Raw genomic sequence first — 26305 nt, forward strand, 5'->3', positions numbered from 1 at the left:
CAAAGTCAATGAACTGTCAAGTCAGTAGTGTCAGAGAAAGTAAAATCCTTTGTACAACAAAGGAGTTTAATAATTTTTTATCAATATTAATTTTTTTAATCACTGTACAAGAAATTAGGAATCAAAAATGGATGACGACTTACCGACCGATTTTCAAGTCATCGTTGTTGGGACAGGTATGCCATATGTTCTCTAAAACTTAATACCGGGCGTAATGGCGATAGGTAGCCTACTTATGTATCGATCTTATTTTTTCTTAACCCGTCTATAGTATTTTCGCAAAAGTGCAATGAAGCATATTCATTATAATTTGATAAAGCTTTTGAAAAGGTTTCTATTGAGAGCCTTCATATTTTATATTCTTATTGGTAATTTTCAAAACGCCGCCCTAGTTTTCAGATTACTCATTCGGTCAATTTTTTCAGTAATGATATCCAATTCGTTATGCCCTTTAATTTATTTAGATAACACATGCATTTGTTTTTTTATTCATGATAAGTTAATAAAAATAATCTATTTTAATTGAGTATTTTTTAAATTTTTACTACTAATGAAATATTTTTTTAATATAAGAAATTATAGCTTAATTGCTTTGAAAGTGGTTATTTTTATGTATCGAAGATTGATCAAAATCTGGGCCTTTTTTCATAATTTATCTGGTAGCAATAATTTTATATTTCCGAGAACTTAAATAAATGAATCTCAATTAACTTAGAATTTCAATCAAAGTAAAAAACACTTTAGTATTCTATTTTATGTATAAAAGTAAGATAGTTATGACTGAGACATGACTTTTAATATAGGAACAGCTACACAGATTTCAATAATTTGTGATGGACTCAGAAAATAACTGTTAAAGAACAATTTTATACTCAGATTACACTTCCAAAATGTAGTATGAAGTAGTCATATATGCGGCATATTTACATGAATTACCTTCACATAGGTATGGTGGAGTCGATAGTAGCTGCAGCATGTAGTCGAATTGGTAAGAATGTGCTGCACCTGGACTCCAGTGACCACTACGGGGGTTTGTGGGCCTCCTACAACTTTGATGGACTTCAAAAGTTCATCAAAGAAGTCAGTTCCGACCCTAAGAGGCAGGAACAGGTTTACAATCTTAGCGAGAAATGGTATATTGAAAAGTGAGTGTAAAATTTACTACATATTATTAAAGAACTCATGTAATAAGGTATGATGGTGGAGATATAAAATAATATTGGTAATTACTGTTTGTGTTAAAAACATAATTAACCAATTTGTACCTGGATTAATTTTTATAAACTATTTGTTAGGATATTATAATATTTTACTTTGTCCTCATAGAATTTGAAGGGCATTGTGTACACAAAACTACATTAGTTTCTAATGTTCCTTTTTATATTCAAGAAAATCCATCTCTATCCTTCAATAAAAGATTTAACTATAGAAATGATTAAACAAACATACAACAATTTCATTGTTAACTCATTTGTCTATACACATAATTAATCTATTATTTTTATACAAAGGGAAGTCCCTGGAGCGGAGGGGGAAGAAAAGACTGACGACAAAGCAGATCCTCCCAAGAAAATATGGAGTCAAGCGAGATTTGCTGCGGAATATAGGAAATTCAACATTGACATGACCCCCAAGGTAAATTTTGTTTTTTCCTCTACTATTTAGTTTGAATTAATAGTGGTCTCTTTTTGTGTTTGGTTTTATGCAATCAATAATTTGGGAATTTGAAAACTAAATTAAATCAATAAAATAATAATTTCTAAATATATGGTTATAGTGTAAATGCAACTTATTGGATTTGTTATTTTTTCTTAAGATGAGAAAATTAAGCAGATGCGATTAACTATACAGTACTTTCTATAATTAGTTGAAGATGTATTGCCAATCCAATTAAAACTGGAAGCAAAATATAATTGTCTAGGAATTAAAGAGTGATGAGAACATCTTCCTTATATATGTGGACAGCTAACTTATAATATTGGTTATTTAAAAAAAAAATAAACAGGAATTTGAATTACTTATGTATATCTCTGAACACAAATACAATACTATAATCATAAACATTGCATGTGCTAGAACTTGAAACATACATGTTATTCACACTTTACTAAATGTACTGTCTAAATCTAGAAGCTTTTACATTTATATTATTTTTCTTTATGTCAGATGAGATCAAATCTATTGCATATAACATACTAGCTTTCCGCCCGCGGCTTCGCCCGCGCAGTCAAATAAAAACCCGCATAGTTCCCGTTCCTGTGGGATTTCCGGGATTGCGTCATTTTGCCGGGATAAAAAGTAGCCTATGTCCTTTCTCGGGTATCAAAATATCTCCATACCAAATTTCATCAAAATTGGTTCAGTAGTTTTGGCGTGATTGAGTAACAGACAGACATACAGAGTTACTTTCGCATTTATAATATTAGTATGGATTAGTATGGATTTGAGAGACTTGATAGATAAGATAATTAGTGCAGAAGTGTGCTGCTTTCTCTATGAAAGGCAAAATAATTTCTATAAATTAAATGGAGTAACAAATATGTAATTAAATATAGGTTTTTATTTGTTTTTGTGATCCTTTCTTTTTCTGTGTAAGTGTATATTTATCTCTATAATACATATTAATAATTTTATTTTTAATTGAAAATATAACATTTTGGTAGTTACAAAAAAGACAAAAATTAAACCGTATAATATGATTCTAAAATACTTTCGAAAAAACCAGAGAGAGATAGATAAATTATTACAGAACAACGAAAACGGGTGATTAGAACATTAATTCATTATTTAAACAACCTGCTTTATGTAATAATAATTCATCGATTTATTTATTTATTGAGGCAACATAGACTCACGATTACACAATTTTAATAATACACAAAATTATGAATTATCTTAAAAAAATCTCTATAAATAGTAAACATTACTTCCTTTTCTGTTCTACAATTTAATCTACATCCCATTCGAGGACGTAGATGCGCAATATATCTGCATCGAGTTTCCCAGAATGTCGCGCAGTTTTGCTCTATTTGTGCTAAAATAAAGTAGGAATACTGGATCAATATCGCATTCAGAAAATACTACCTCGAATTAAAATACCCTGCTAAATACTACCTACTTGAAACTTGTACTTTGTTATACAAAAAATGTTACAGCTAAACTACTTTAGCTGTAACATTTTTGTACATACATATTATATATTTTCTTTGACCTCTTTACTTATCAACGAACAGCGAAAATAACGGAATACCGATAGCCGATGTATATTTCATAACGAAAACATTAGCTAGAGAAGATATTTAGGCTTGTACTCAGACTTAACAATACGTACTAATGGATAACTTGAAGTTTAACCCAAAAGGCAAAAGCCTAATTCATTGTGTGCCAGAAAGTTCTCAAATGTTTCAATTCAGGCATTATAATAAATTGCTTTAAATATGCGAATTCGCGCCTCGGTTCGGATGATTCACGCTCATAATATTTCAATGACCGTTCATCAAGCTTTTTACGTGATAGAGAGATTACCGAAACGTAGTAATAATATTAGAGCAGAAAAGAGATAAAAATAAATAGACGCTGAAAAGTTTACGGCATACAAAAATGTTTTAGTCGAATAGGTATGCATAATTTACAAGAACAATGGCTGCTAGCTTTTTATCATTTATGTCGAGGACAACCCTTATTCGTAGGTAGATATATAGTATTTTCAGGATAATTACTACAATCGATTGTAGATACTGGCCCATTAGTTTTGCCTGAAGATAGTAACTAGTAAGGCAGTTTCGTAAATAGGATAATTGTATATCTTCAACATTAGTATTTCAGTTTAGGGGGTGTATGATTTTGATGGAAATTCTAATATCTCTTTTGAATGAAGGTTGTAATACAATATGTAGCAGTGTTGTCTAAATTTGTGATAACATTGTTGAATCTGAAACATTTCTTATTTTATGAGCTACGCTTTGGAACAATAAAAATTCTGTTTACAATCGTAGTTCACTTTTGCATTTCACCTTGAGTCTGGCGTAAAATGTCCACTTCTATTAAACGTAATAGCGCACTCGACCGCTTCCTGTACCAAACATACATAATTATTTCCCGGGGATTAATTTTTACAATAAATTTGAAATTACTTGTAGCATTTGAGGACCAGTTCTAGTATAGATAGAATTAAACTTGATCATCTTGAATGAGTTTAGAAAGGTCCATCTAAAAGAGGCAAAAAGCGATGACGCATCAGATTGTTTGTGAAATAAATCCAATAAATAAACCATTAAATCGATCCCGTCTTATACAAAATAAACACGGAGAACTAATTCTATATGATATTAATAGTACATACTATGTACAACGTTTTCGTGTTCACGTCTCCGTTGAAATTGAATTAGGCGCCTGACTGCCTCGCTCTTTATTGCTCCATTAAATTTTAAAAATATATTTAAGTTTTCTTTGATTAATGTCATGATGTTACCTCGCATAGATTTAACGATAATTTGTTTTATTAAAGCAACGTACAATATGAAACAGAGTCTATCATTAAAAATATTATCACAATTATTATTACTATCTTGTGACGAATTTATGATTTAGTTAATGGCATGCGATGTAAAATTGATGTATGGTTAACTGTTTATTTAGGTTTGCATTATAGGAATTTGTGAGTGAAGTAGATTTATGTTCATTATTCGATCTTGCTTCACTAAAATAATCCATACTATATTAATAATATTATAAATGCGAAAGTAACTGTGTCTGTCTGTCTGTTACTCAATCACGCCTAAACTATTGAACCAATTTTCATGAAATTTGATATGGAGATATTTTGATACCCGAGAAAGGACATAGGCTCCTTTTTATCCCGGGAAAATGACGCAATCCCGGAAGTCCCACGGGAACGGGAACTATGCGGGTTTTTCTTTGACTGCGCGGGCGAAGCCGCGGGCGGAAAAATATTATATAACTATACATTTCGTTAGAGTCAAAAAATATATCATAGCCTACATAAGTAACCAGAATGTTGTCTGCTAAAATGATCAAAAGAAGTGAATCGACGATTATGATGTCATATCTCATTTGGTTCACCTTCAATGTTCCTTTCAATTGTGTTGTATTTTTTATATTTTAGGATTTAGTGGCAACTACTGCAGTTCACTGAAGACTTTTATTCTTAGAAATTACGTATCATTTAATTACGCCTGCAGTAAAAAAATGTAATTTGGTTGATAGATAGTATTTTGAACAGCCTATAAAAATAAACACGGTCCGTAATGATTTTATTGGTTAACCCATGATCGGAATTTTAGTATCTTTATGTATTTATGTCTGATGGCAACAAACGTGATTTCTCAGCAATTTTAGAATCTGCGGGTGTATCGCATTCATTAAATCGATCAAATGTGGCACAGGAGGAGGAAATCCTTAGGTTCCCGTCAGACTAATTTGTTCTGACTTCTAAAAAATCTGCAGTACTACTAGCACTCCTAACAAAGTCCATTCAACCTGCAGCTGCTGTTCTCTCGGGGACCACTTGTCGAACTACTGATCTCATCGAACATCGCTCGCTACGCGGAGTTCCGCTGCGTTACCCGCGTGCTCACGTGGCTCAATGACCAACTGATGCCAGTCCCTTGCTCCCGGGCTGACGTGTTCGCCACCGAAACCGTCAGCATCCTAGAGAAGCGCATGCTCATGAAAATGCTCACTGCCATAGTCGGCAACACTGAGGAAGAGATGGAAAACGAATTTAAAGGTTCGTAATTTGGTCCGTAAGTAGTAGGTACGGTTGCCATGGTGACGTCACCGCGGCAAAAAGTTAAACGGCCATGCACCTTTCGCGGATAGTGAACTGCGAATTGTAAAAACGTTCCGCCAATGACGTTCCTTTGTTGGTGTTTTGATTTAATTTGAAGTTAAAATGATTGATGCGCGGAAAAATACAAATGTAATAAATATAATTTGCTTTTAACCATGAATTTTAAAACAATACTTACTGAATTTTCTATGGTTAGGTAAATTATTGGACCGTAAAACGTATTATTTTTTAGTGTTTATTTCAGTAAAGTACATACAAAATATCAATTAAGAACACTAAATTAAGCTTTATGAGAAAGAAATGTTTATTACTTAGTTACCTATGAATATACCAAAGTACTCATCTACAAAGAACTTGTATTTAAATTGTTAAAATTATAAATATGTTCAATTTCACATACAATTGAATTTTAAATTCATTATTTTGTTTTCACTTGTGATCAATCAATCTTCTCACTTTAATAAACTCGAGACTGAAACATTTATTAAAATCGTAACCTACCACTTTCATACAACACATGCTACAACACATTATATCTATTACCAGATTGGAACGACAAGTCGTTCAAGGACTACCTGACCCACAAGGGTCTGACCCCGAACCTGATCCACTACGTGCTGTTCGCGATCGCTGGCGGCACCGACCAGATGAACTGTCGCGAGGGGGTCAAGGAGTCGAAGAAGTTCCTGATGAGCCTCGGTCGCTATGGCAACACCCCCTTCCTATGGCCAATGTACGGGAGCGGGGAACTGCCGCAGTGCTTCTGCAGGTAAGCTAGGGCGTTTAAACCTGTTTGTTTTATAAACAAAGTATTTTCAGGACAATTTTCAAACACGGCATGATCTGATCCCATACTGAGCTTTCGCTTGTGTTATGGAAACAAGATGATAAATACTTATATAGATAATTAACACCCAGACACAGAGCAAACATCATGTTCATCACACAAATATTTGCCCCGGGTGGGAATCGAACCCACGACCTCTGGCTTGGAAGGCAGGGCCACTACCAACCAAGCCAACCGGTCACGGGTCAGTAGAGTCTTATAGGATGTAGTATGAATTTGAGCCTCGATTGCTATGTCAACGCTCCCTTCGGTCCGTGTGGGAGCAGAGAACTGCCGCAGCGTTTTTGCAGGTAAGTTATACGCGTAGGAGAGTTCGTGTAACCTCAATTTAAAAATATGAGATCTTGTCAGCCTCGGTTGCTATGGCAACGCCCCTTAAGTTCGTTTTTGAAGAACTAAAAAAATAATTCCTGAAAACACAAAAACTTTAAATTATGTATTAAACGGTTTTTAATTATTTCTCTCATTTTAACATCTGAAAGCGTACAATCCATACTAATATTATAAATGCGAAAGTAACTCTGTCTGTCTGTCTGTTACTCAATCACGCCTAAACTACTCAACCAATTTGCATGAAATTTGGTATGGAGATATTTTGATACCCGAGAAAGGACATAGGCTACCTTTTATTGCGAAATATGTACCACGGGCGAAGCCGGGGCGGACCTCTAGTTAACTATAAATCCGTTATTAACACCTTAATGAATATATCTCACTTACTAAGTGATGAAGTCTCGATTCAAGAATCGGCAGTAATTCATGAACAAAATTAGCATACCTCAGATTTATGTTGTCACAAATAATTAAAATTAATGAGTACTTATTAAAATATAAACAGCAGTGTAGATTCGTCCGTCAATTAACTGTATAGTAATATAAAATATCTCGCTAGTGTTCAGAAAAAGGAATAAAGTGTATTGCGCCGCTCAGTGACCCAGATGTTCAGTCTCGACACAAAAATATTTATCACTTTCTATTGCAGTTGCATGCGGCACCGTTTCGGCTCCTTTATAAAATATTTTTAAACGGTATATTGTATTGTTTTATATTTACATTTTATTATAATTATGTTCAGTTATACATATTTAAAATATGATAAAATGTATCTGAAATAATTATATACATATATACCGTTACTAGCTGCGCTTCGCGGTGTCACCCGCGTGGCTCCGCTCCTGATGGTCTTAGCGTAATGATAACGCCTTCCTCGATAAATGGGCTATCTCACCGAAATAATTTGTCAAATCGGACCAGTAGTTCCTGAGATATAATATTAGTATTTTACTTTTCAGCTTTATAATATTAGTATAGATTCAAAAGACAAAAAAATTGAGAGAGGGCTAGAAGTCGATTATTTTTTTCAATAGATTTAGATCAGTAGGTATTAAAGCAAAAATCATTAACAAAGGTTTTGGTAAAATAATATGTTTAACACCTTGAATATAAATAGAAACATTTTGTGGTCAAGCGCTTCCCTATTACCAATAAAAAAAAAGAAACCATTAAAATAGTTACCATTTCAATCATTATATTTGCAGTATTCAATTCATTATGAATCTTCCTAAATCGGAAACTTATCCAGGGATGGGCTTATTAATTTTTATTAAATTCCAATATCTCAATGAGTGATTCCAAAAACACTCGAGGAAAATGACCTACATTTAAAACAACATAGTTTTATACAGCTCTAACGATTGTCATGTTGTAGTTGAATTCCTTTCTTACGTACTTTCTTTTGTACTTAATACTATCTTACTTAGTTACCTTCTAGTCTTGTGGGTACAAAGTTAACATTGTTGACGACGACGATGATGATGTTTGATGATTAGATTCACTATTGTCGAGCCAATTAGGCAACATTTGATGTCTATCAATTTTATCTTCGAAGAGAGGTAACCTGCATAAAAACATCGATCAAAGTGAATTAATCGATACGGACTGAACATTTGTCAATCGAACTTGAAACACATGTCAATTTTAAAATTCATTAGACGAATCCCTGTCCCAGTAATATACTTTCTTTCGTAAATTTAAGGAGCAAAATAAGACAATTAACTACATAATTTAAAAAACACAACGTATTTATTAATTTATGATGATTTTTATTCACAAGTAATCAATGCATTCGATTCTAGATGTCAGATTTCGATTTTTAGAGTAACGTCTCTGGTATTTAAAAGGAATAAAGGTTTATTGACACAAAATTGTAGCGACGTCAGTTCTTTGAATCAGAAATTGTTTATTATGTCTAAAATGGTTTGTCAGTAAAATCAAATCTTAAAATTACTTGTATCGGTCAACGTTATTATAAATATGTAATCGTAATAAAAAAAAGTTAAGCAAATGTGCAGTTCTAACAAAACGAAATATCTGTTATTCTATGTCGTCGTTACTAGGTTACGTTGTTGAATTTTGTTGAACTGTCAAATGTTGCCTATTAAAATGGCTCTACTATAACTCCAATTTTTAACAACTTTTATTCAAGATTGTGCATTTATTCACTCTAAATTATGTTCAATCTTTTATTAAAGATTGTGCGCGGTGTTCGGCGGCGTGTACTGCCTGAACCGTCCGATCGACAAGGTGGAGCACAAGGTGCTGGACGAGGGCCGCTCCGTGGTGGTCATCGACAGCAAGTCCAAGACGCTCAACTGCGATCACCTCGTTATTGGGATCAATGAGTGCCCCAAGGATCTCATCTCGCCGGAGCCCGCTGAGTGCACTGATATCTCGAAGGTGTGTATTTGAGTGATTTTCCAAATGAAAAAGTAGCCTATATCACTTTCTGGGCCATATAAGCTACTTTTTAATCCGGAAACTGAACTGAACCGATTATTGGTATATAGGTAGCTGATATACCAAATTTTATTATAATCGGTTCAGTAGTTAATATTATGTGAAAGAATAAGGAACTTCCATCCATCCATACTTACAAACTTTCGCTTTTATAGGATTGGATTTTTTATATTGTGGGTAACTTAAAATTCTGGCGAGTGTGACATCTACTGAATTACTCTTTCGAGAAATTTAATAGTGTTGTTATATATCAAACTGCTCTGTTCTAAATATTACGATAAGGTTCTATTTCAGTAGGTTCTTAAAAAAAATACTGACTCAAAAACGAACTTATGCATGTAAAATATACCGGCCGAATTGATAACCTCCTCCTTTTTTTGAAGTCGGTTAAAAAATTTACACATATCTATGAATAGGACTGGGCTCAGTGTCGTGCCATGACTGAGGCCTATGTCCAGCAGTGGACAAATGTAGGCTAATAATGATGATGAATAGGACTTCTTTTTTAACTACCATCGGTAAAATCAAGAATAAATCGTCCTCATAATAATATCACAACAAAAAATTGGTTGTCTGTTAAGTCGGTTTACTGACGATAGTTGAACGTGACAACGTCCGTTTATGTTTCTTTGTCGCTCGTTCCGAGCTCTCGCTTGCACTTAAAGCCTACATGGAACGCCTCAGAGCGAGGTAACGCCGCATGAGTCATGTTTTTTCGTGCGTGTAGCCGGCTCTATCGAATTATAAGACGTTGTCACGTCAAAAACGTTTAATTTCAAATAATATGTTGCACAGGCGGTGTTCATAACGAACGGCACGATGATGTCCAGCGAGCGCGAGCCGCTCACACTGGTGCGGTTCCCGCCGCTCGGCGACGCGCCGCACGCCGTCACCGCGCTCGAGGTCGGCTCCGCGACCGGCTCCTGCCCCAAGGGACTGTGTGAGTGCATACATACATACATAACACATCAACTGACACGTATACGTAAAAATGCGCAAACACGCCATACTGATCGACATCGACTCCGCCACCAGCTCCTGCCCCAAGGGACGGTATGAGACTATGCAACAACGCATATACACATACACGCACAAACGCTGCATCTATAAACGAAACACTGATACCAAGTACACTCACACATGTACATTGTACACGCCACAACTGCGCACACACGACATGGCATCATATGTACAGTTACACACACGCAAACGTGAGCGCGAGATTCACACACGCCATACGTATTCTATGCACATTCGCTGCTTATGTGTGTACCGTAAACACATATACAATACGCAAATGCGGAGAATTAAGTGGAAGTAGTTCACGAAAAACAAAATTTGTAAGACCTACGAGACGTGTAAAATATCAGTCTCTCCGTCACCACTCTCGCTGCAAAAATAAAAGTGTACGAAAAGTTGGGTTAATAAAAAGGTCGCGTTTAAAATACGTTAAGTCTTTAATTTCGAAATATTGATTTAAAAAAAATAATAAGTACATAATATCATTTCTGTTTTAAAAAAACGAAATTCATTTTATGTTTAAAACCTGTACTTGATCGAGATTTTTGAAATATTGTATGCTAATTTCCTCATTATTGCCGAGGCGCCCGATGTTCGGAAGTGCTTCCAAATTATAGAGCCTCCTGGAAGAAGAGTCTAATGGTTCTCCCCTCCGCTTATTAGTGTTTAAATTAGGATAGGACAGCATATTGTAATATCTAATTCGACATCTTATAATATTGAAGTTGAATCTTACAATATTTTTAATAAATTTATTTATAGTGTAATAGTTTCAACATTCTCGAAACGAAATGTTGTAATTAAATTGAAATAGGTTGTACGCGAGACCTCATTTTGTTCGGGTTGTGTATTGTTCCAGTTTTTGTAAACGTTTTAATGTTGCTTTGAAATAGCTCAAAATTGTTGTATGTAGGTTTTTGTGATGCGTGATGTTTGAGTCACTACGTAGATGCGCGAGGAGAGAAAAATGGGTTAGGTGTAAGTAGCTTAAAAAAAATATATATATAAAAAAAGGTGTATGTAGATCATTCAATTATTGTTGTAACATATAAAGGCTCGTAAAATCACTACATAGTATAAAACAAAGTCGCTTTCTCTGTCCCTATGTCAATTTGTATGCTTATCAATAATCTTTAAAACTACGCAACGGATTTTGATGCCGATTTTTTTAATAGATAGAGTGATTCAAGAGGAAGGTTTTAGTATATAATTTTAATTTATTAGGTTTTAGACAAAGCGGGCGAAGCCGCGGGCGGTAAGCTAGTAATATTACATATTTAAATTAATTGAACTAAACAAATGAACCTAAAAAAGAACTCAAATGTTCAGATTCATTTTAAATACACGTAAAAATTGCTGAACCGATTTTCATGAAATTTGGCACACACATAGAGGGTAACTTGGATTAACACATAGACATATCCCGCAAATCCCACGAGAACGGGGTCTATGCGGGTTTTTCTTTGAAAGTGCGGACGAGGCTGCAGTCTTGGGTTTGTTACTTATTTTAGAAGCGCTAGTAGAGATGAACCGACTGTGTAGTTGCATTTCAGATCATCTAAAACTACCAAAATACTTACAAAATAAAATTATATAAACAATGAATATTATGTATTTTTTAATTATATTAAATCACCATTAAACAGATCAAAAATTGTTTGTCTGTAAAGTCGGTTTACTGACGATAGTTGAACGTGACAACGTCCGATTGTGCTTCTTTGTCGCTCGTTCCGCGCTCTCGCTTGCACTTCAAGCCTACATGGAACGCCTACATAAACAATGAATATTATGTATTTTTTAATTATATTAAATCACCATTAAACAGAACAAAAACTAACCACACATACATTCCACAGTCGTGGTGTACTTCATAACGAACAAGACCAAGGACGCCGAGAGCGACCTGATGCCGTACGCTGAGCGCATCTTCGACATGAGTGGTGGTGACCAGACCGCTGATACGGGGAAACCTAAGGTATTGTATTCTAATGAATTACATCTAGTATATATTTCTATTCTAAAGCTTGTGTTATTGTGTTATATACGGATGAATTTTGAAGTGAAAACTTCTTTAGCGGCGTTGAGCACTTTTTCTGTAATGGGTATAAAATCTTAAACTCGCGTCAGAACACGTGACCTGATCGAAAAAGCGTAAGACGGATGGATATCAAACATGCTCAACGTTAATAATCAAGTTTACACTTCTGCCGGCACTCCCGGAGTGCAACCCGTCTTTTTTTTATCTGTTCTGGTTTATAGGATTTTTTAATTTTCCTATGGACGAAAAAAACTTCTATAGATTATGCGCTATTTTGCTATATTCTGAGGAACGAAAACAAGAATAACTATTGCTTATATATTATTCTGGTACATAAGCTACATATCTGCCAAGTTTAATCAAAATACGTGCTGTGGCATAGCATGAAAGGAGAACATTTCTGAAAAACTTTCACGTTTATATTATTAGTATTAGGCTATGCGATGCGACAAAGAATAGAATCGATTCTGTGCCATTTTGATTTTTAGTGATAGGTGTTAATTTAAACGAATTTATAGCCAAAGTTATAGTCCATTAACATGGTATATGAGCTTTACATTTTTTAAGTAGCCGCAATTTTATTTTTGGGCCATGTACACCACAATCTCTTCAATTAGAAGGAACCAGCAGTTCATTTTTTCGCATTAGGGCCGATTTTTCAATGCTTGGATAAAACTTATCCGTCCAATAAAGTATTACACGATAATATTAAAATGTCACGTAAACTGTCAAATACGGGCAATTAGAATACGTTTTTAAAATGGTAGTTAACTTATTCGTCGAATAATGTATAAAACATTATTCGACGAATAAGTTTTATCCAAGCATTGAAAAATCGGCCCTTAGGACGTTAACTAAGCAACGAAACAAGCTAACTCTTCAGCTATTACCTGAGGAAGCGAAAATAAATGGATGTTTAATTTAAATTGAAATCTTGACAGATAATTATAAGGATCAATCGATTTCGTTTAATATCTAATACCTAGTGCACACTAAAAGTTTTGCGTTTCTGGCCACCCATAAATGTTTGAATTTCGAATGTTATATTTTTTTAACATATGAAGTCTCATAAATTGAGGAAAAAAAAAATTTGGCGGGAAGAGCTTGTCAATTTTTTTTATCTCAAGTTGAAGTTCGTTGTCCCTAGCAAAAACGAAACTAACACGAAACAATTTTAGGGCGATGATTTTTGATGATTTTAGAAGTTCGCTTTCTCCGAAAGCTTGCACTGCTCGCCTTCAAAATACTTTTGGGAGGGAAGCACCTCATTTGAGCACTGTGAGGCATTGATATGCTGAATTTCATCGCGGCCGTGTTTCTCTCCATGATGAAATTCGTGAAGGTCGACCCTCAACTGCGATCACGGAGGAAAATATGGCTACCGTCAGACGACTAATTTAAGAAAATTGCCTTATCACTTATTAGGAGATTCGAGGACATTTGGGGATTGGTATGAGCCAAATTCAGAAAATTTTACATGAACATTTCAAAGTTAGGAAGCTTGGTTGCCGGTGGATCGCTCCCAACTCACTCCAGAACAAAAACGACATCGAGAGGATTGGTGTTAAGAAATGCTATTAAAGTACAATTACGCACATTCTAATGCCGTGTATAATATCGTGACAGGATATAAAATATGAATACATGGTTTTATTCCAGAAAGAAAACACCAATATTCTTTGTGGGTGTTTGAAAGTGACAGCAAACCAACCAAATTGAGGCAGGCGAGAAGGGTCGGCAAACAAATGATTGCATTATTTTTCTCTAAGACGAATCCTGTCTGCACTATCCACTTGAGTAACAAAAGACTGTTAATGCCGAGTGGTACACCACTATTTGTTTGCCCAATGTCTTAGAAAAAATAAGAGAAAAGCGACCTAGAAGTCGCATCTTGTTGCACCATGACAGTGCTTCGGCGCACACCGCGAACAAAACAAAGTCATTTTTGGCTTCTGAAAACATAGAGCACGTGACTCATGCCGCACGCAATCCCAACCTAGCACCTTGCGATTTCTTCCTTTTCCCAAAAATCTATGATTCAATGAGTGGTTCGACATTTACGTGGCCAGAAGAGGCCGTGGTTGCTTTCAAACAGCACGCAGAAAACATACCCTCGAACCAATGGTCCTCATGTTTCAAGAAATGGTTTGAACGGATTAACCCATTGACCACCGTAAGCCCCGATCGGGGCGCGACACAATAGATTTTCTATTGTGTCTGTGATTCCGAGGACTGATGGATTAAAAAGTGTTTTAAATGTAACGGAGAATACTTTAAAAAGTAGTAAATATAATATCAGACAAATAAATTGTTTTATTTATTAGTTACGCAAAACTTTCAGTGTGGCCCACGTAGGCCGGATTGTTTCATCAGTCAAAGGAAATGAGTTTACATAATTACCTGATTGTTTGTTAAACTATTGCTACTAATTTAGCAACATATATACAGAAAATTAATTAACAATCAGAATACGGAATGTTAATACGATTTTAATACTTAGTTTTTTTGTTAACGAATAATTTCATTTACTTGCAATTAGTAATTAATGAAATTTTCCATGATCACTGTGTACAACATTCGATTTCAACATTTTCTTTTTAGGGTCGACATTCATTACGCACTATGTTATTTGTAATTATGTTATCTTCATCCATAACCTTCATTATCTGGTAAAATGTTTCAATCTGGAATCTATCTATATTCCACAACAGTAAACTATAATTTCAAATTCTTTTTAACGATTTTATATGTTTGTATGTACATATAGACTTGATTTTGACCCGCCTTAAACAGATAGATTTAATAATTATTTTATGTATATGTTCCAATTTGCACACTTATCAAGTATCGGTGACAAATCAATCAGAGGCGGCTCGCCCTAAGGAGCGCTGGTGCAGTGAACTCCCATAAATAATTACATATAATAAAATCATAGTCCTTAATTTAATTATTACCATTAATTATTACTATTTAAAATCAATCGTAATCTTTAAAACTACTGTTAATACCAATGAATATATCCATCATTCCATCATCCCATACACCTGTATAATACCTACTGTATTATGTAACGCGCGAAGCGGTGCGCTCACGATTGCGCTCCAATGAAAAAAGATTTAGTACATTTCCTAATACGAAATCCAATAGGAGTGAAAGAGAGGGTTTTGCCAAAGCCCTGCGCGTGAAACAAAAGATTTTCTATGGAAAAGTAGCAAAATTCGGAGCGGCGCACCCGCAAACGTTGCCGGTTCGTTTTTACCGCCCGGCAGGACAGCGATAGCGCGCGCGGCGCGGCGCGACGTTGCCAGTTACTTCTATAATATAAACAAACACTCGAGTCAACTTCAATGCTCGCGCGCGATTCATGCAATTTTCTAATTAAAATTATAAAATACGTGTTGAAATAGCCTGTAGTTATCAGTATTACTTGTGAGTGTTAAAATGAACAATAATTATAATGTGGCGTTCATTAAAAAGTGTGATAAAACCTTAGATCATTAAGTAATGGATGGAGTACGCTGGCAAATGTTCTAACTAAACTTTCTGCTGATTTTGGTGCGGGGAGGGTAACTCACACTGATGAAACACAATGAAACATAATCACACATTCACAAAAATAATTTGTGTCACGAAAGTCGTAAAAATTTACGACCTTTTAAGCGACGAGTTTTTAAATTCAACTCTATCACTAAGATAATAAAGATTAAATTTGTATTTCATTCCAAGATAGTCATGTGGAGTGGGGTTCAATATCGCGTTCTAAATTCAACTTTATCACTTAGGTCATAAAGATTAAATTTGTATTTCTTTACAAGATAGTCTCGTAAGGAATGCGGTTCATTAAGGCGTTTTAAATTCAACTTTATCTCCTAGTTCATAAAGATTAAATTTGTATATTTTCTTTCCATGATAGTCTCGTGGGGCCGCATCAATGATCGAGTAAACATGACTCGATTATTTTTCTTGATCATATCGCTAAACGATACATCGACGATTATTAGAAATTGCATTTTATTAGAAATGTACGTTAAAAAAATAAAAAAATATACACAAATGAAAGGTTATTCCATCTTTTTTAATATTCGACATGTTTGAATTGCTTCTGCAAGACTTGACAGTACAAAACGGCATTTTTAGCGGAGCACTCGCAGACGTCCGTTCGACGTTTTACGAATACGCAGAGTGCTTGTAATCGATTACGCAAGTAGTTTTTATGAAAGGATAAGATTTTTCGATGAAAATAATCTTATACCTCGGCAAAAGGGGAAACGCCTGCGAGTGTTATCCATTACTTAATGATCTAAGGATAAAACGTTACAAATTCGGCTTGAATGTAAAGCTAAGGGACCGCCACGGCCTGAACTTGATCTTACGCAAAAATGTACGACAAAAACGAAAACATATACGCGTGTGTTTAAATCTGAACAATATGTGAAAACACCGTGGTTGTATGGTTGTGATGAAAGCAACAAACTATTTTGTTTTCCGTGTCTTTTATTTAAAGCGGGCGCGGCCAGCGGAGGTGAGAGTGCTTGGACTGAAACGTGCGTTGACGACTTAGCTCATCTTTCAATCAAGATGAAAAAACATTCACAATCTCGGTACCATTTGTTGAATGAACTGCAATTGGCGTCTATCGGTCTTGTCGCTTTAAGTTATAGGTATTTTTGCACACCAAAAAGAAAGACGTATCACGTATGCATTTTCTTTATAAGTAATTTTTTTTATAAATTGTACTGCTTTACACCATGTATTTTCAGTGTTTTATTTCAAGTGAACACCCATAAAATTTTGTCACGAGCCGCCTCTGAAATCAATAATTTCATGAGTTTATCTTATTAATGTGTAATTTTTAAACTATATTTATTTTTTAATTGTGATCATTTAATTTCAATTACAACCAAGCAATTAATAATGAATGCTCAAAACGGTGAAGGAAAACATCGTTAGAAAACCGACATGTCGAAGATTCAAAAGTTATTTATTTATTTAATTTATATTTACATACATAGATTCCTTACAGCTATTTGTATTACAATATTTAATATTTATAATTAACTTTAACAAAACAATACGCCAATAAAAAGGAATACCAATAATAAGACACTTAATGTGACAGTAGTTTTACATTAATTATAACAATGATAAAGTGGAAAAAAAGACATCTGCCAACACGCACTTGACCAGCGTGGTGGATAATGGTCTGTACCCTCATAGGAGGCCCGTGTCCCAGCAGCGGGAACATATATGGGCTGATGATGATCAATTCATAATTAAGGAATTCTTTCCCTACCGAAACTGTCTTACAAACAATATCTAAACTAGTTAAGATCACTGTTCCTAATTCTAATACTACAGCATTCTTTCCATGATGTCATGTTTATTCTATGCACTATCTACGTTCCCCGTTAAAATGTTCCAATTTCGAATACACCACAATTCCATGACAGTTCCAAATTCAAATTCTTTTTTTCCGCGTAGTGTCTATGGTCGCTGTTCTACAACGTGCGCGACACGAGCGCGCCGGTGGCGAGCACGGTGGACAACGTGCACGTGTGCTCCGGACCAGACGCGGGATTGGACTTTGACCGCGCTGTGGAACAGGTGAGATTTTATTTATTATTTTTTATTTATTTAGGGTAGATACTGACCAAGTGCTTGTTGGCATCTGCCATCTTGCTGCATCGTGGATTATGGACCCAGCAGTGGGAACCTGCTGGGTCCATATTACAAGGGCTGATGTTGATGAAATTCGACTTTCGCTAGTTTATTTAAATTAAATACACATAACAGGTTACAATCTTGCCGGGCCCATAGGCGACATATCAATTTCGGGAGCAGATCGTGTTACATTTATATTATGTTTATTATCGACTAGCTTTCCGCCCGCGGCTTCGCCCGCGTTTTCAAATGGTTTTCAAAGAAGAACCCGTTCCCGTGGGATTTCCGGGATAAAACCTATCCTATGTGTTAATCCAAGTTACCCTCTATATGTGTGCTTAATTTCATTGTAATCGGTTCAGTAGTATTTGCGTGAAAGAGTAACAAACATCCATACATACAAACTTTCGCCTTTATAATAGTATTAGGATTAGAAGGATATCATATTATGACAAAATTAAAGTATTCATATATATATTACAACGTACACAACTACCTACTATTTATTAAAAATAAATTGAAAATCATGAAAAATATTCAAGTAATTTATTAGGCTAATAACTAAGTGAACAATATCTCCCATATAAATATTACACTATCTCAAAAGAACTAAGATAGTGCATTCAAAAATTCACTCTTTCTTACTTTATTTTTATTTTTTTTTCTTCAAGGGTCAATTCTGTACATTGAAAATATTGAAAAAATAAATAGCAGGGGGTGTTACTGGATCGATACCAAACCCAAATATGTGATTAAAAAAATTTTTGTATGTCTGTCTGTCTGTCTGTCTGTCTGTTTGTCTGTCTTTCTGTCTGTCTGTATGTGAAGGCATCACGGGAAAACTGACGGTTCGATTTCGATGAAACTTGGTATAATTATACCTTATTATCCTGGGCGTAAAATAGGATACTTTTTATCCTGGAAAAATACGTAGAAAAAAAATTAATCTTAATTCTTCAGTTTTATCCATAGACGTTGTTCTGTAGAGTGTAGAACCGCGAACACACGTTCCGTATTATTATAGGCCTAGCCGTATTTGGGTCCAATAGATATTTATAAGATGTCATTGTCAGAGTTACTCAAAATGGAGAAATAAACCATCCACGCGAAGACCGACATCCGCGCGGACGGAGTTGCGGGCGGAAGCTAGTTTTATATAAATGGGTTTAGTTCTGAAAAGAACTTTTTAAATCGGTTTAGTTACTTACTAAACGAATTATTATCAAGCGTAAATTCCGCACACGTCCATCACGTAGGGAGCCGACCGCGCGAGTAAGCCGCGCGGCAAGTTTATTTCGTGATCTTAACCCCCCCTCCCGTACCCCTGCCCGAGTGACGCCTACAACGCATAGCTAGCCGAATACAGTTTATTTTTTAATTTTTTTTTAACTCGTGATATCTTTTGAATGGATTGTCAGAATCGAATAATTCAAAAAGTAATATAAAGATATTGAAGCAGTCTTAAATAATACATCGTTTATTTTGATAAGGGTTAATACCAAGGTACAAATAAAGAGCTTTTTGTAGCGGTGGTATTTTAATTTCTTTTTTTCAATAAAAAAACGCTTATTGTGTAAGTTGACTGTAATAGTTAGAGATATGCTGCCGCTGATTTTTTGTAGATAATGGTGTGTTCTAAAAAAATGTAGTATATCATTTTGTTCTATCATCAATAGTTTTCGCAGCGCACGCGATGTAAGGTAGTTTTTTGATATTTTTTTCACACCTTGGATTACGTTATCGTAATTTTAGTAAGGATGCCTATTTTTTTTGAAAATGAAATATAGCCTATGTCACTCAGAAATGATGTAGCTTTCCAACAGTGAAAGAATTTTTCAAATCTGCCAAGTAGTTTCGGAGCCTATTCAATTCATACAAACAAACAAACAAACAAAAAATCAAACCTTTCCTCTTTATAATATTTGTATAGAAAAACATTTTTGAAGTGACTTCTTTAGGCGCACCTCGTATTGAGAGTAAAATTTCAAGGTCGCGTCATGGAGTGAGGTGACTATTTTGGTATCTTTGAATCTTACCAAAGAAGTTTCACTTCGGACACGTGTGCAAGGCACACACGCATATAGGTAGTATAATTACAGAAAGTAATGCAATATTGAGCTCCATATTTTTGATATTCATTTATCTGTTACCTACTTTTTAAGTTTACTATTATGTATTTTGTAAATCTGAGTAACGAAGTTAAAATTGTGATGACTGCTGTTTTGCAAACTATTCTCAATATGCTGATATTTTAATTTTATCTACATTTATTTTTCGTTTTTCTATAAAAATTAAAATTATAATACGATCAGGATTCAGGACATGAAATAATACATCGTAGGATTATACATGTCCTGAATCCTGATCCATTTAACATATGTGACCATGAATATGTTTTTATTATATCGTTTCATTTAACATAATAAGTAATAAGATAAAGAACATATTTACTGTAGTATTTTGCGATATATAATAGTAAAATTTATACTAAAAGTAGTATAAATAAAAAACCTGTTTAATTGTTTGTTTTAGTGTAGACGCAAAGGTACCAAAGATCAGTTTGCGTTTCTTAACACAAGTAATCATATAAAAACTTTCTTGATTAACCTGATTTAATATAAATACATAGTACTTTTTTAATTTCTATCCTTTTTGTGGAAAATTAGCTCACTCAACGTAGTACGTCTAATTTACAAGGAAAGACCATGAAATATTATTTATCCTTACTTTTTTCTTACGCCGAGAAATCACTGCATAGTATAAAACAAAGTGGCTTTCTCTGTCCCTATGTCCCTTTGTAATTTTGTATGCTTAAATCTTTGAAACTACGCAACGGATTTTGATGCGATGAATAGATAGAGTGATTCAAGAGGAAGGTTTCAGTATATAATTTACATATTAGGTTTTAGACACAGCGAGCGAAGCCGCGGGCGGTAAGCTAGTTTATATCTAAAGTAAAAACTGTCTGTAAATGTATGTCATCTGAGTATACGATAAAATAAGTTGATTGCACTGAGAGAAAATATTATTGTACATAATTACATATTTATGATGTGTTTACAATGTTGTTTTATGTATTTTTGCAATGTGTGTCAATCGGAGGCAGTGAACTATGAGATAACGCTCTTAACATGAGTTTGTTTGACTTTTACGACATTGTTCATAAACGAATCAATTATGTAGCACAATGCAATTTGCATTAGCGTGTTTCGTGTAGAATATTATGATAATTACAATGTTTCAGAGAACCCTTTGTTTAGTTGTCTCGGTATAACTAATGTTCGTTATTTGGTTTTTCTGTTACTTTTATTTTGTTAAGGGTACATCATCATCCCTACTTAATATTATAAATGCGAAAGTGACTCTGTCTGTCTGTCTGTTACGCTTTCCTGCTTAAACCTCTCAGCCGATTTTGATGAAATTTGGCACAGACAATCTTTAGACTATTAATATTATATTTCATTATTCATTAATATTATACAATATTGTGTATATTTTAAAGGTAAAATAGAGAATATTATGTATTGGATGAATTACTTACTTACTAACAATTGAAAAAAAAGTTGTGTTCATAGATATTTATTCCTCAATAGGAAAGCCAACGAACATGAATAGAATCTAATATAAACGGCATATACATATTTCATAATACATTATAACATTCTAATAGGCGAGATATATTGCGCTAAAAGTCATGTTATTTCAGAACTGAGGTCTTACTGGTGGTTTAGATATCAATTACGGGGTTAACACCTCAGAGTTGAATGTAATGTTATATTTTGATAATAATTTAATATAAGATCTCATTATTAAAATTATATCCGATGACGTTTATGTTTGAAAATAACTTTATTATCTGTTACGTACTTTAACCATTTTATTGAAAATAGTAATTTGAATTCTTATAATCGATTGGGGAATCTATTAAAAATTAATTTGAATATGATAACAATTTCGAAGTTTTTAACTGCTAATTACTACATTTTTGTTATTTTTTCCATTTTTCAAAACAATTACCCACATCCAAATGAAGGCAAAGCCAAGATCCTAAAATATTGAAAATCTGTTCATCCGATCTTGAGTTAATAATTATAATTGCTGTAACTTATAAGACTTTCTTTTACATGTAGATAGATTCCAACTTGAATTACAAAGTATGCTCTCGGTAATATTGTGATAATATTGTGCAAAAATATGGGAGTATTTTATAAATGAATCGAGTAAACAGTTGTCGATAAACTAGAGGCTTAAAAATTAGATAAAGCTAATTGTTTCATCATATTTTCTTCTATTGTGACATGTATTAGGTGAGAAATAGCTAAACTACAAAAGTCAACCTTTAACATTGTACTTTGATATTATCTAGTCAACGTAAATATTTATATTTAGGGTTAAACAATTTAATGGTCACCAATCAGTTGCAAATCCATAACTTTATTCCCTTTTATGGTTGTAGAATAACATAATATAAATATGTACATATTTGATTTTAAAAATACACGTGTAATGATCCTGTTGCATTTTGCAGCCTAACATGTAAAGCAACTCAAAGCAAATACAAAAAATGAACTAGGTAACGTTTGAATGAGAAGCCTGAAATATGAAGCCCCAAATTTATAACTTTTAAGGTCGTTACATTTTTTTGTTGATATTAATTTTTCTGTAATGTTACGGAACCGTATTATTTAAAACGCAACACATGTTAATTCTACTGATTATTTCCTTTGATTTCGCGCTAACTACCGAAAATCACTTGACCCTACAGTGATATAAATGTTTTTAAAGATTTTATCTCCGATTTTTTTGTTCATTATATAACGTTAACTTCTTAATTTTGATTTGGGCATATCATTTTAAATTTATAAATACTCCACTCTACTCATATCATAATCCGTTTGAAAAGTTAACAAAATCGACAAGCTCATATAAAGTTGTAATATTATCAGGGTAATGGTGAATATTAGAAATAATTATTATTTCGGAAAGATTTCATCAAATTTTAGGTCGACTATATTTGTACTGTGTTATCGTTGATGATTCATTATGATAGCTTATGCAAGTGGTCATATTAAAATTTGATTCAGATCGATACGTATTTTATTATCATTATTACTTTAGGTTGTTTTTTTATTTGTAATGCTAGGCGTCCACTAGGCGGATCGGGCCGGGCCGCATCGCAACGCAAAAATACGCCGGCCTATGTTTTGTATGAAACATCGTCCATTAGCGACGGATCGGGTCGGGGCGGGCCGCAACGCATTGGCGGATATCGCTTCGCAGGCGGATTTCTGCCGGCGGTGCGCTGCGGCCCGGCCCGCCCCGACCCGTCTAGTGGACGCAGGCAGGCGGATGTGAGCGGCGAGCGTCTGTTAGATAAAATCCGCCTAGGCGGTCCGCCGCGCCCCGTACAGGTGGACGCAGGAGCAAACAGCGCGTCCATTAGAGACGGCCGTTGCGACGCGACCCGCCCCGATCCGTCTCTAATGGACGCCTAGCATAATGTTCTAGTTTATTTTTAACATATTATATGAGGTATTCCGGATCAGGACATCACTTTTAATAAAGTGAAGTCCCATGTCCCCTAGTGGAGTGGGGTAAGGGGCAGATGCATTATACATCTGTTTCACTGATCGATTTTCTTTAGGGACAAGTAGGTGATAAGCCTTCTGTGTCCTACCAGACCGATGCATTTTTTTTCTTCGTCTCCACCGGAAATCGAACCCAGGACCTCTCGCTCACGCGTCAACCACTGTATTTGGTACGGAGGCGGTCACTTTTAATATGTAGTTATTAATCTGTGTAATTTTCTTCACCAATTCAGGCTGAGCAAGTATTCAAGAAGATCTGCCCGGGCGAGGAGTTCTTGCCGCGCGCTCCCGATCCCGAGGAAATCATCTTCGAAGACGACTCCACGCCCGGCCCCGACTTCGAGCGGGAGCTCGAAGAACCAGCCGAAGAAGTCGAAGGCGACAAGGAGTAATCGCAAAACTCGACCCTATTGACATTTAATACAGGGCACATTCTTGCGTGTTACAAAATAGTTGTAGTTTTGAATTAAGAACTTGACATACGAATTACAATTTTTAATCATCGAATAGAACCGGTTTTGAGTAGGTTTTAATCATTAATATTCAGCCAGCATTTTAAATTTAGAATAAGCAGCCAATTTATGAATTAGAAAAATAATGGAATGTAGACATTTTTTGGTAATTAACTCTCATATATTATACTCTATAGCTTTTTACCATAGACGTTCATTAGCACTATAGTTTTGTAGCGTTAATACTCATGAAAAAAGAACTAGAAAAAAAAATTAAGTTAACGAATATGTGAACACGTGAGAAAGTGCATCTTTTATACCTAGGGTAATCTCTAGCAACATTTAATACGCTTTGGTCGCTTGACTTTGTGCATTCCGACTGGTGCGTGTGGAATGTGGAAGTTAAATATTTTGCGGAAATATTTTTTACTTTGTTACGGTTACCTAGCAAGATTTTTTTAAAGAAACGTGCTCATTATAGAATATTGTTTTATATAATAATATGTATATATCGGTTTTATCGGCTGGCACAACTAATTTAAATATCATTAGTACACTTGACCGGGAGATAAAGTGACGATTTTTATATTGTTTTAATATTATCGCTAGGTTGTCTTGATATGTCATAAGCAAGATAAACTTATAGCTATGTTTTGAATCTTCACGTCTATTAGGTTAATGAGTTAAAGTTCTATGATATTTATTTTATTTTATAAAATAAGCTCTCTATAGCTTGTGTCATGATAACATAAAAACGAATGCGATGATCTGCTTTATCATGGTTTTGACTTCTCAACTTTCTGTATTTTCTCGCAATTTTTTTAGAAAAATAAGTCTATAGGCCTAAATCCTGCAATTGGTTACTTGTGTTTTTTTTTGTTTACATTTAAAAATTATGTTTATGTTTTTTTTAATCGAATGTGTTCTAATGTTCTTGAACACAGACCACTCTCATTAATTATTATTATAGTTATTTTACATAGCAGTGTTCATCGCGCATTAGTTGAAATAATTTGACGAAATTTATCAGTATTTATCGAATGTGGACTGAACTTGAAGGCTAACATGCGTGCAATTATTATTAATGTAAGGAAAGTGGACGCACCAGTCTTAAAACATAGTTTGTAGCACATTTAATATTTTTTTGTATTTTTAAGTTATTTAGCACTCGATATTTATTGTATTAAATGCATGATCGTGCAATTGCAGCTTGTGCATATTATAATTCCATTAAAATGTGATTATTAGAAATAATTTGTGTTTTATTATTTTTCCCTTTAGTAGTTATTCCAGAGAATAAATTCTAACATACTTTACTTTGTACGAGAATCCACTGCTAATGTGATAATCTATACTAATATTATAAAGCTGAAGAGTTTGTTTGTTTGAACGCGCTAATATCAGGAACTACTCGTCCGATTTGAAAAATTCTTTCGGTGTTAGATAGCCCATTTATTGAGGAAGGCTAGGGCATAGGCTACATATCATTACGCTAAGACCAACAGGAGCGGAGCCTCGCGGGTGAAACCGCGAAGCGCAGCTAGTATTTTATATCATTAATAATTAAAGACGAATAGGTCTAAAAGGTGTAGAAATCGCTTGCCATTAGGCATTAACGTGCTTGAGAGAAAACAAGTTGTCACCAACATTGTAATATTCAGTTTTAACAAAAATAGAAAGAGTCCCGTTTTATTTTTATTTTATTTTGGTACAGTATCAGATTGCAGAACAATACTTCTCGTTGCTGTTAAAGTATCTTCCATCTGAATTCAAATTGGTAAATCATTTGTCATACAAATATATTACAAAATCCTATAAAGATAGGATTACAGTACAGAACTTCACGACGTCCATCAATTTGTATTTGCTTGACTAAGTAACAAACACAAACTTTCACTTTTATAACCATATTAGTAGGATATCGTGTAAATTACATGTAAATTATAATTTATTTTTAGAATGTTGGGGTCAAAGCGATTTTAACATAATATGCATGCAAACTCAGTCAGGGGATTAGGGATTTAGGGCAGGTCACGAAGCACTTCAATAAATCAAGTAATGAGATTTACTTTATCCAATTAGAGGAAATTT

At 34.4% G+C, this 26305-nt stretch overlaps 1 protein-coding gene across 1 annotated transcript; it reads left to right on the forward strand.

The window, feature by feature from the left end:
- Positions 1-25468, forward strand: Rep (Rab escort protein). The gene is made up of 10 exons (XM_090110044.1): positions 1-176; positions 947-1145; positions 1512-1635; positions 5506-5749; positions 6359-6581; positions 9191-9395; positions 10251-10395; positions 12332-12450; positions 17995-18117; positions 23996-25468. Exons 1-10 carry the CDS (start codon positions 128-130, stop codon positions 24152-24154), a joined length of 1590 nt encoding a protein of 529 aa, XP_089966170.1. The 5' UTR covers positions 1-127; the 3' UTR covers positions 24155-25468.
- The last annotated feature ends 837 nt before the right edge of the window (positions 25469-26305 follow it).

Source organism: Colias eurytheme, chromosome 15, assembly GCF_061535395.1.
Source record: "Colias eurytheme isolate Ceu_HAF_F1 chromosome 15, ilColEury1 Martin Lab GWU primary, whole genome shotgun sequence".
NCBI lineage: Eukaryota > Metazoa > Arthropoda > Insecta > Lepidoptera > Pieridae > Colias > Colias eurytheme.

Excerpts from the sequence above, each read along its gene's own strand:
- Rep (XM_090110044.1), top strand. The coding sequence starts at position 128 with ATGGATGACGACTTACCGACCGATTTTCAAGTCATCGTTGTTGGGACA. Across the intron at positions 1,146-1,511 it reads GAGAAATGGTATATTGAAAA|GGAAGTCCCTGGAGCGGAGG; the intron begins GTGAGTGTAAAA and ends TTTTATACAAAG. Across the intron at positions 5,750-6,358 it reads GATGGAAAACGAATTTAAAG|ATTGGAACGACAAGTCGTTC; the intron begins GTTCGTAATTTG and ends ATCTATTACCAG.